The sequence below is a fragment of the Magallana gigas genome, chromosome 1 (assembly GCF_963853765.1).
Source record: "Magallana gigas chromosome 1, xbMagGiga1.1, whole genome shotgun sequence".
Lineage (NCBI taxonomy): Eukaryota > Metazoa > Mollusca > Bivalvia > Ostreida > Ostreidae > Magallana > Magallana gigas.
In genome coordinates, this window is record NC_088853.1 from 8,706,474 (window position 1) to 8,718,482 (window position 12,009).

At 31.7% G+C, this 12,009-nt stretch overlaps 1 protein-coding gene across 1 annotated transcript; it reads right to left on the bottom strand.

Moving 5' to 3' along the window:
- Positions 1–3,854: 3,854 nt before the first annotated feature.
- On the bottom strand, positions 3,855–6,503 carry LOC117685504 (uncharacterized). The gene is made up of 8 exons (XM_066082247.1): positions 6,363–6,503; positions 5,927–6,068; positions 5,560–5,657; positions 5,366–5,440; positions 5,054–5,176; positions 4,560–4,676; positions 4,197–4,381; positions 3,855–4,096 (listed from the first exon to the last, which is right to left on the bottom strand). The coding sequence occupies exons 1-7, from the start codon at positions 6,369–6,371 to the stop codon at positions 4,199–4,201; spliced, it is 747 nt and encodes a 248-aa protein (XP_065938319.1). The 5' UTR covers positions 6,372–6,503; the 3' UTR covers positions 3,855–4,096; positions 4,197–4,198.
- Positions 6,504–12,009: the final 5,506 nt, after the last annotated feature.

Below are 12,009 nucleotides of genomic sequence, written 5' to 3' on the forward strand. Positions count from 1 at the left end.
TGACAGTCAAATTTATAACTGACTTTTAATAAAAAGCACGCACATGTCGTGAGGTTCATAGTGTAAACTGTTGGACGTGTTTTACACTCATGGTTCCAATAACCGATTTCACATCCCTTTCAACAAATCCCATTTCCGTTGTATTAGTCTGATTTGTTGTAGCAATGTCCACATACTTATCTGCAGTTTAGTCCGTATATACCAATGGGACAAGCTGAAATATCATTCATAGATATACGTTAAGACGTCAAAGTAGATGGATGGATTGATGGACGGTTGTACAAACGGACAGACAGGCAGACAGACAGACAGGCAGACAGTGTATATGTGTATAAAGAACTAGGTAGGATATATATAGTAGAAATGCCCCCAATGTTTCTATGAAATAAACTGCACGTACATTAACAAATATCATATTTTTTATAAAGTTGATAACAAGCACTAACTATAGAAACTGTTTGATTTCTTCACAATTGTTGGTAAAATAAAATTAAATGGATGGAATACATCCCTATTTCTGAAAAAAAACACCAAGAAAACCACTATTTTCAACTTTCTTGCGTTCTAAAAAATATGAGCGACTAAGAATACCACAACAAAATTTCGTCTGTAGTAAGCAATAGATATGTACTTTCTTTGTTTGAATTTTTTCGTGGTATTCTTAGTTGCTCATGTTCAAATATCAAAAATTCGGAGAAAAAATCGTGTGAAAAATTAAAATAATCAGGCTGAATCGATCGGCGTAATTTTTTCCGGAGACAAACATTGTGACGGTAAAGCTGAACTTGCAGAAGTTTGGTAAGTGCACATTATTTTATGTAGTTACATATGTGTATTTTCACAAAATTATCAGCAATGTTACTTTTCATTATGATTTAATTTAGTTTTTATCCTTTAGGCTAAAGTATGAATTTTAATGTGAACAACACAATAAGTATCAAGATTGACGCGGCTTACGTAGCGTCCCTGCAGCACAGCTCGAAATGACTACATACCATATCCTTATAAAAAGTTAAAATTTACTAATTTAGAAAAAATATTATTAAAAATGTTCATATGTATTAAAATAGAATGTGTTTTATTTTTTATTTATGAAAAAGGGGTGTAAACAAACGCATTCGTTTTTACAGACGACGATTGTCGCCTGATGTCACCAGGCCCATATAGAAGCTATAGTAGCCTATACAGTGAAATTGTGCACAGAAGCCATGTAATACTTAGTAGCTTAAAGTAATGTAAGTACTGGTTGGTTTTTGTTAATCCTTTTAACATTTTATAATGCTAAATCACGAATGTATTGCTGAAAACCAAATTCATCTTCAAACCCCTCGAAATCTATTTTTAGAATGTGGAAAGCCCCCAACTTTGTTGACAGTACATAATCAAAGTACTGAAAGTACTGAAAAGCAGATACTGATTGTATTTGCATTAATGTGGAATATTACACTGAAACATTACCATATGGATCGTTTAAGTATCAAATCTAAAACAAGATTTCGTTGTTCAAAGAAGAATATATGCTCTTAAAATTATTTTATACAATATTTTTTGGTATTTCTGAAAAGTGGAAATATGTTTGTTTCAATAAATGCATAATATTAATATCAAATAAATTAATTATACATTTTATTCTTTATTAAAAATAATTTATGAAAATAAATTAAAACATTCATATTTTTCAAACCTATATGAATAAAACATTGCAAGGTACCTCATTTGGATTTTTAAAAATGCTTTGTTAAATTGTATAAATCATTATGGTTGAACATCACCATAGCACAGGGGTACGGTATTGAGCTTGTAAACAGATGTAGTGATTGAGTCAGTGACCTTGAGAAGAATAGTGTCGTAATTAAAATATATAAGAAGAAATATAAGACAATTTAATCAATTAAATTGAATCAAAATAGTGAAACCTTAAGAATATTGCTTATGAATGCATTTCATGGCATATGTTTAAGAAATGTGTTTTGTATTGTTGATTTTTTTTTCCAGATCATGAATATTCATTGTATGTGCTAGCTTGTGAAGATCTGCTTCATGAAAATTGGACTCAATTCAGATGAAAATGCAAAGTAAATGGCCATGAAAGAATATTACATATAACAGAATTTTTGTGAGCAGGCATATACTGTAAACCAACTTTTATTTGTATGCGAGAAATTTTTGCAAGGACTTTGTAATCTCGAATATATCTCACCATGAAACAGTCTTTGATTGTAATGATTGTAATAACAAAACGTACGTGGATTAGGCTTGCGAAATAAAGTCGTCGCGAATAAATGTTAGTTTACAGTATGTATATAGCATATATTTTAAAAAGTGTGTTGTTAAAAGTTGATTTTTTTCTTTCAGATAATGAAACATTATTACAGTGCACATATGTACATGTTATTGTTATATGTATTTGTTAATGTACATGAATGTACCATACATTCTGTTGATAGTACGATAAATTCTGTTAATTATTTAATTTACATGTAGCCTGTTGTGAAGAATTCTTTGATGTGTATACAACATGTGTTCATGTACAAACACAATGTTGTTGACTATAATATTATTTCTTGAAACCATTACTTTAATATGAATAATATATGTTATGTGTGCTTGCTTAAGTCATTATATGTGAAGTATATTGGACGATACTAATTTTACATGTGTTTCATTCATGTTTGTTAATACTTTAGGGAGATATGTATCATTCTTTGTTACATGTAGAGGTACCAATCATTGGATTTGAAATATAATAGATGATACTAGTTTGTACATTATATTCTCTCTCTCTGTGAACACATATATTTTGGAATGTGTAGCTAGGAAAAATTCACATTTCAATATGTAGAAAAAATAAGGGAAAAAATAACTGCAATGTTAAATACTATGTACCTTTTATACTTGTGCATGCTGTTTGTATTTGGGCTTGAAATGTTATTCAATTGGTTACCGAAAAAAGTCGTTGAATAAATGCATTTCTGAATTTAAATACTAGTACGTTTTTCTTTTGATGTGTTAATGTTGTTGACCGTTTTAACAGTTTTGAAAAGAAGAATGATAAATACGTAATTTATAGTAACTACCATATAAGTAAAAGGACAAGGTGTTCCTTTATCTATTTAATAACAGTACCCTCACTCTTATCTTTTGAATTGCATGATTCTACATGTATATGTAAATCAAATGGTTACCAAGAAAATCCTCTAAGATGTCGAGATTTAAGGTCACTGCTATGTTAAGCACAAACAACCTTACACATTTGCAGATCTATCTATATCCATATGGTTGCTATGGAATGTTTTTTTTTGGTAACAGGAAACACAATGTCATGAACATTAATTTTAAAAAAATTATGTTACATTATTTATTTAATAGCTTTTAAAAAGTTTTTTATTAAGTTGTATACTTCTCAGAATGCAATCAGGCTTTAAATAGAAGTTATTTAGTTGGTTACTAAGGAAATCCATGGTTGCCATGGAAACGCTGAGTAAATAATTTTATGCATTTAATGCATCAATTCATGTTGGTACTTCAATTAAATAAACTTATGCTAATCAAATAACAGTAACTTACAATTTCCCAATTGAACGAAGAAGTTTTTTTCTTAATTTAGACCGAAACCGTGGTCACGTTTGTTTCGTTGCTACACAGGCAATTGTGCCTCACGTGAAATTCACGTTAATTTCACGTGAATTTCACGTGAAAAAATTCACGTGAATTTCACGTGAAAAGAGCACTCACACGAATTTCACGTGAATTTCTTCACGTGAAATTCACGTGAAAATAACGTGATTTTCACGTGAAATTCACGTGAATTTCACATATGTAAACTAGTACACATGCACCGGCATGCTTTTCATACCTTAGAATTTTTTTTAGCCTCTCCAATGATTTCTTTGTAAAAAAATTAATTAATTTGGTTTCAATTTTATCATGGTTAAAGAAAGCATTTTACATCCCATCAAAATGTATAATCAAAACAAAAAACAAATGTCATCTTATATGTATAAATTTTATTTTTCCTACGTAAAATTTAATAAAAAATTGTTCTCGTTCACTCTCAGTCATGATCATCTTCACTCTCAAAGTCAACCTCGTGCACCTAAAATTCAAACGGATAATTATAATATATATCAAGATACTAATATGATATCATAATCATGAAACAGGATGTAATATTTTGTACTGTGTATTGTACATACATCTAAAGCTTCTCATATCTCTCAATCCGCTTTTCCTCTCGGGCTTGGAGTTTCTCCCATTTAAGAGGATCTTCATCTGAGTCTATCCTTTCCTTGTGCTCTTTCAATTCAACCCAGAAATCCAAGGAGACTGGTTCCCGACCTCTGAGTTTTTTAAGGAGCTTCTTCTCATGGCAGAAGGAGCGCTGAAAATAGATTTTTAAAAATCAATATATTTAACAAGTATACATACATTGTGTTTTTTGGTTCATGCATTTTAATGTTGGATGTCGTAGTCAATTTGATCAAGGTACAGCAATTTTGGTGATCAGACATATATTAATACAGTGTATATAGTAAATAACATAAATAAATAATAATTACCAAAATGATGGTCATCTTGATAATTTCCAAGTTCCCAGCATCTGTGAACTTGGAAAAGATGGTCCTGGCCAGTTCTGCCAACTGCATTGCCCCCACATCTAATTTTTCTGAAAGCAACTAAAAAAAACCAAATCTATTTATGAAAATGTCTTACAACACACCATCAAGCCAATTTGTTTGTGTGAACTTCTCAGCAGCTTAGACATCATATTCATGACATCATAATCATTACTATACAAGCTTATGGTTCTACAGAAATACAAGCATAACACACTTTTATAACATGTCTTCATTACTAATTATATTTTTATTGCAGATGATCCACAACATCACTGTTTCTTATTATGATTATCATTCCTTGGAATGTGGCCATTTGTCTGAACAAATTTGAGAACCCTTAAGAATTCAAATTTTGTTCATAAAAGTGATCCCTTTTGCATTTATTCAATATGGGCTAAAAACTAAAATGATGTAAAATAAATTTAAATGTTGACCTTGGATTTGGTCTGTGCCCTGAAGTCAACGAACTTTCTTGCCGCATACTTTCGAACACTTCTGAGAACTACAGGAAGATCAGCGGTTACCCCGTTCTTTTGAAGAAGTACTGTCACTTTAGCCTGTAGTAATAAAGATTATAGTAAATGTAGTGCAGAGTACTCACTTTAAGTAATTTATTCATGCACAAATAAAACAATAATTAACTAATACATTTCATAGAAATTGATAATTTGTGTTATTTATCAGACATGCCTATCAGCTGATTACTTAATATAATTGCCTGCTTAATTTACTTTTCATTAACTTACTTTTAATTCTGTGTCTGGATTGACTGGGAATAGCATGATAGGGAACTTTTTCTTCAGGTGTTCAACAAGAGGGGCCTTTAATAAATAATGAGTATGAAGAAATTATTAATTCAATTTGTTTTGATCATAGACTATATGAGAGAGAGAGAGAAAAACAGAGAGAGAGAGAGAGAGAGAGAGAGAGAGAGAGATACCTCTATGGGTGATTTCTCTACAGTAAATCCAGTAGTGTTTGGACTTTGCTTATTTGTGTTCTTAGACAGTTCCTCTTTTAGTTCTTTTAATTCCTGTACTATAATAAATTAAAAAAACAAATCAAATTCATTGAAAACAACAATTTTGAATCAAACTATTTTCAGAAAAAAGGAGATATTTTCCATGCATGATGAATGAAATATTTAGAGTTATGCGCACGTACAGACACAGAGAGAGAGAGAGAGAGAGAGAGAGAGAGAGAGAGAGAGAGAGAGAGAGAGAGAGAGAGAGAGAGAGAGAGAGAGAGGGGGATAGAGAGAAAAAAATTATCCGTAATTCTTTTTTAATATAAATATATATACATACAGACTTGTTTCAGAAGTTTTGTGTTTTCAACACAGCCATGGCAGGAATTTGAGGCACCCGAATGTCTGCTTAATAGTCTTGGGCTCGGGGGCTCCGAGTCCGAAAACATTGTCTCGCTGTTCTCTATTGTTTTCTGGCTATCCTATAATTTTAATAATATACTTAAAACCAAATATATGTTCAGTAGTAATAAGTTTTACGTGTGTGTTGAAAATACTAAATTGAGTATGGGTGTTTTTCACTATTGCTTTTTGATAAATTAATAGATCCTATATATATCGTTTATTTTTAACTTGGATTTTCCCTATGGGCGGAGCTTATGCAGTAAACAAAGGCATGCATATTCCTTCAGCGTAAAACAACAGCTAAAACTATGAATTTGATTATCCTGCTGATGAATTTTTTGATGTTTTTTTTATAAAAAGTATATACATACCTCATACATATCTTTAATTTGACACTTCCACTCTCCCTTTCTTAATGTTGACAGTATTGTCTGCTTGACCTAGTTGTCGTCTGCAAATCTCGTGCAACGAGAATCTTACTCTTTAAAACGTTTCAAATATTCAGATAAGGGTTAATATTTTTCAAGGAGTAGATTGACGTCGATGAGCTGTCAAATATGTATCGGACAAAATTCAAGAAAAAAGAACGTTTCATTTGTGAATGCTGCGATTTTTCCACTGACCGATTTAATAACTACAAGCGACACTGTGAAACAAAAAAACACAGAGATTGTTTAGATTTAACAAATCACGAGGAAACTCTCTCAGTTAGCGATATTTATCAGGATCAGCGATCACAGGCCGATGTTGATCTGACAAGTTCTGATTCTACAGACTATGCTATAGACAGCGATGGCCCATCTTGTTGTGATTATATTGAAGATCACAGCGTCACTTCAGATTCTGATGAAACAAAGGGAAACAATTCAAAGCAAATGCAACACGAAGTTTTGGACGATGACGATGATGAAGAAATCGATACAAGGATTACGAACGACCAAGAGTCCGAGCCATCCGACTGGTTTCCATTCGAATCTAAGTTGCATTTTCTTTTAAGTGTTTTACACAGCTCTAAAACTCACCGAGTTGTAAGTATTCTCTCTCTCTCTCTCTCTCTCTCTCTCTCTCTCTCTCTCTCTCTCTCTCTCTCTCTCTCTCTCTCTCTCTCTCTCTCTCTCTCCTCTCTCTCTCTCGTTCAATATTGACATTTATATAGGACATTTTGTTTTAAAAACACTTTTTCCCTACATTTTCAGAGTGACGAAACACTCTCATTTATTCTCTATATTTTGAGAGAGTGTTGTGTAAAAAATGTACCTTCATTGGCTAAAATCAAGTCATTTTGGACAGAAAATCTTAAACTGGATGAGATGATACAACAGGTAAATATTTTTATTATAATTTAAATTATAATTTATTAAATCCATTTGTTTAAGAAAAATTAAGAAAAAACTGGTTTTTTATATGAACATATACAAGTAAGTACATGTACATGTAGAAAAACATACATAATATATACATAATATATATTCTTGACATACACACACAGATATATATATTGCATGTAAAGTGTGTGGAAAGCTACTGCAGTTATAACACTGTAACACACACAGGGTACTGAGGGACCAGGCAAAATTTATCACAATGATGGGACCTGAACAAATTAAAATATCCATTAAAAAAATTGACATGTCCCATGGCTTTCACATTGAAAAAAAATATGTGTCTCATGCCTTTACCCTTTTATTGTATATATGCATCAAAAATGTAGAACTGCATGCAAAGTTTGAACATTTTTCATGAAATTCTTATTGGTTTCCAGCTACCCTGCATGGTGTGTTTGATTTTTTTTAAATTTGAGGCAGGCATCACACTTGTAGGTTTTACTGTTTTAGCATGGTTTAATTAAAGGAGACTGAAATCAGAATAGATATTAAGATAATCACTAAATATGATTGTTAGCTTCCTTTTTCATGGAAACAAGAAACCACATGCAGGACGGCATGTCTATTTTTAAATAAAAATGCTACAAATCATCCAATTGACCAAAAAGGAGCAATTCTTAGCATCAATGATGATTATTCCAAATATTGTGAGAAATAACTCAAGGAAATTGCCACAAGTTTCATAATATTAGGTACCGTAAAATATTTCAAACTATTGCTTTTTATGAAAATCAAAAGATAGGGGGAGGGTATACATGTAAGGGTTATATTTCTAAGTGATGTGATGCTATTATCATGATAATATCATGTAGATGTATGAAGCATTTGAATAAGGTTTCTTATTAAAGGAGGTAGAACAATTGACCTCTAACAGATTAAGTAAATATGCTTTTTTGAAGGAGAGCCCTATGAATCTGTGTTAAATAGGGGAGAGTGGAAGAATCTGTGTTAAATAGGGGAGAGTGGAAATGGTGGGTTCACTTAAATGGCCATATTTCTCTTAAACCTCAATGGAATTGGCAATATGAGGCATACCTTTTCTCAGAATTGCATAAGCTTTCTAATTTTAGGACAAGATATCTTTTCATAGAATGTTAGTGTAAGTTAAAGGTAGCGCAGTAGCAGTAGCAATAACAAGGGGAGTAACTTACTCTTAAATGATTTTTTAAAAAGATTTTTTGTGTTTAAGAAATGAAATGTTTAAAAATAATAAATGTTTTTCTTGAGTTGAGAACTGTAATTCATTTAAAAAAATGTGCTCGTCCCATGGGTACTTAATACTAAAAAAAGTATTAACGCGCTTTACTCAATTTGTATGCACACACTGCTGCAGTTATGAGACAATGTCTTTCAAAAATAATGATTCAATGCTTAAATATATATATGATGTATTATTCCCTTGTATATTATTAGAATACAGATGAAAATGGGAATATCCATTGGATGGTCAAACCATCTGCGATGCTTCAAATGCTTATAGCAAATCCTAGCACTGCACAGAAAATAGACAGGTATTCACTTAAATTAAATTTCTTTGGTGAATTGTGGGATTTGTTGGTTGATTTATTTAGCTTAAAATTACATATACATTATTTTTTTTATATAACATGTATTTGTTCCAGATATCCAAATATCTTAAAAATCGGCACTCATAAAATCACAACACAAAGCTCTGCTGAAAAGTGGAAGGAAATGAAATTCCATTGGGGCAAAAGCAAAACAATGGATTTTATTTTGGGAGAGATTATTGAATTTTCCCACAAAGAGAAAACACTGTTGGGGAAAATTAGACAGTTCATGGTAAAGGAATGTGACCAGGTAATTAAATAATTCAATAATATTGTCAGACTCACATAATGTATCTCTTTGATCTCGGCAATAACTGTAGTAGATTTGTTCATATTTCTATATCAATTGTTTGGTATATCAAATTATTTACAGGAAAATGGTGAACTCTGTGTTGAAGTTGAGGAACTCAGAAAGGGTGATCACCCCTACTTTGAAGATTTGTTTAATGAAGAAGAAAATAGGTAACTGGACTATTAATATTAAGTGCCAAGCTCAGAATTTTTTATCATGCCCCCCGCAAACAAAGTAGAGAAACATTGGAAGCTCCTACTACACATACAGAGTTCTTATGACCTGAGGATGTGTCATTAACTTAATTGACCATGGGTCAGTAAAGCAGTTTAAGGTCATTGTTAAAAAAATGCATAATTCCTGTCTAGGCCATATCTTGTTATGGAAAATGATTAGAAGCTAAAATTTGACTCAAAGGTTATTATGTCTTGACCTTGAGCTTTGATCATTTGTGCAAGTTCAAGGTCAAGTTCAAGGTCACTATAAGAAAGAGATGCATCCAAGAAGTAATCAAGTTATTATTTGCGAGCTTGCTCAAAGTACCTCTAGTTTATCCAGATTTGTCATTTGCATATTAATATGGTTTGAAATATCTTTTTGCATGTAGAACTATTTGCTCTGATTTTTAAATTTTATACTTTTTAAAGGTGTTTGGTGATTATGAACAAATCACTCTGTGTCCCAATTGATAAATGTTCTAAGTACACAGTATCTCAGCCAATTGATGTGTACCTGAGAGAGGTTAATGATGGATATGAGAACTTCAATTTACTGTCAGAAGAGGTAAGCATTTGAATATCTACATATTATATATATATATATATATATATATATATATATATATATATATATATATATATATATATATATATATATATATATATGTGTGTGTGTGTGTGTGTGTGTGTGTGTGTGTGTGATCTATCATGGTTTTTAATGGTATATGACCCAAATTTTTATCCAACAAGATGTTTGTTTTCTAACCTCAACCCTTGGCGAGGGGATAGAAAACATGAAACGAGTTGGATAAAAATCATTTACCATTCCAAATCAAGTGAGATATTCTTTTTATTCTTTGTTTTACCACGTCTTTTGTTAAACCTCAATCTCATCTGTAAAAATTATGATTGTGAGCCTCACAACACATTTACTGCAAGATGTCAACAACTTAAATGTCAATAAAACAGCATTAATTTTTAAAATTATATTGCAATGAAAATTATAATTTTTTTTTTTTCAGGAGAAAAGGGATTTTTTTGCAACATCTTCACTCTGGAAAGGAAAACCCATCATTAAAATTCCTCTTAATATATTTGTGGATGATTTGTCTGCAAACCAGTCCCGGAGATGGGCTCCTTTGCATGGGATACAAGCTCAATTGGCTGGTCTTCCTTTGGAGGAAAAAAACAAGAACAAGAACTCGATATTTCTAGCAGCATCAGAACAGGTTGCAATGATGGAGCTTTTAAAGCCAGTATGTGACGACATAAAAATGTGCGCAGAGTACGTATGACGTAAGAACACATACAATAATTTGAACATCGATGGAAGTTTGTCCACGTACATGTATATATTAGGTGTTTAAATCTGACTTTTTTAGAATAGGAGTTGACAGCTATGACGCCTTTTTAAAGCAAGAAATAACGCTAACATCAGAAATTTCATCCATAATATCCGACTACCAGATGATGAGTTTGGTTTCAAATCACATGGGACCTGCAGCAATTAAGTTTTGTCCCAAATGTTTGGTAAGAAAATTTTGAATTTGTAAAAGCTTTTAATTTCCTTCAGTTTCTTATCATTCTTTAAATGAAATTACATAACTGCAACTTTAATAAAATCCATTTCAGGCTGACAAATCAGACCCATTTACAATATGGCCATTGCGAACATCATCTGCAACAAGGAAAACACTAAGGAGACTTGAAATTCATGCTCAAGGTAGTGCAAGAACAATGATACAAAAGCAGACCGGTATCAAATTCTACGACAATTGCTTGTGGCAGCATGTTGATCCCCACAGGTATTGATTTTATTAAACAACAATTCTCTCTAGATACAAGATAGTATTAGGATTATATTATAAAGTTGTGATGCATCAATATATTGGTTTCGATATATTTTCCCTCTCCTCATAGGGATGCACCTGTAGGAATTCTTCATTTCTTGTACCTTGGATTAGCAAAACACTTGATTCAGGTAAGATATCTTTAATATCAAGAATATGGAAGTAAATTATACAGTGCACACTTGCTAAATATACCAGTATATAGTGGTTATAATATAGTTTTGCCTTGACCTATAACTAAGAAATTTTTCAGCTGGCATAAAACTTTTAATTCGAATCTCATTACCCCTTACAAACAAGCATTCTTTTTCAACCTGAGCAAGATTAAGCAAATATATATGCTCTGAAAAAAGAATTTTGCATGATCCAGTATCCATAAATAACATTCTATATAATGACCTAATTTGCTTTTGAAGCACTGTGTCAGAACTCTAAGTGAACACCAGATGCAACTTTTGACTTTACATTTGGAAACTGTTGATCAAACTGACTTTTCCTACCGCATCAATGCTGACACTTTTTTCAAGTTTTTGGACAGTCGACAAGGAAAGGATTATAAACATTATGTAAGTATGAAAAGTTCAAAAGTACAACTTTTCCTTATTCTTAGACACAAGTGATGCATGGCAATGAGCAATTTCTTTAGGTGTTTATTCATGTACTTATAGATGTTAATCTTTTTACAGCTTCAGGTCGCTCCATTTT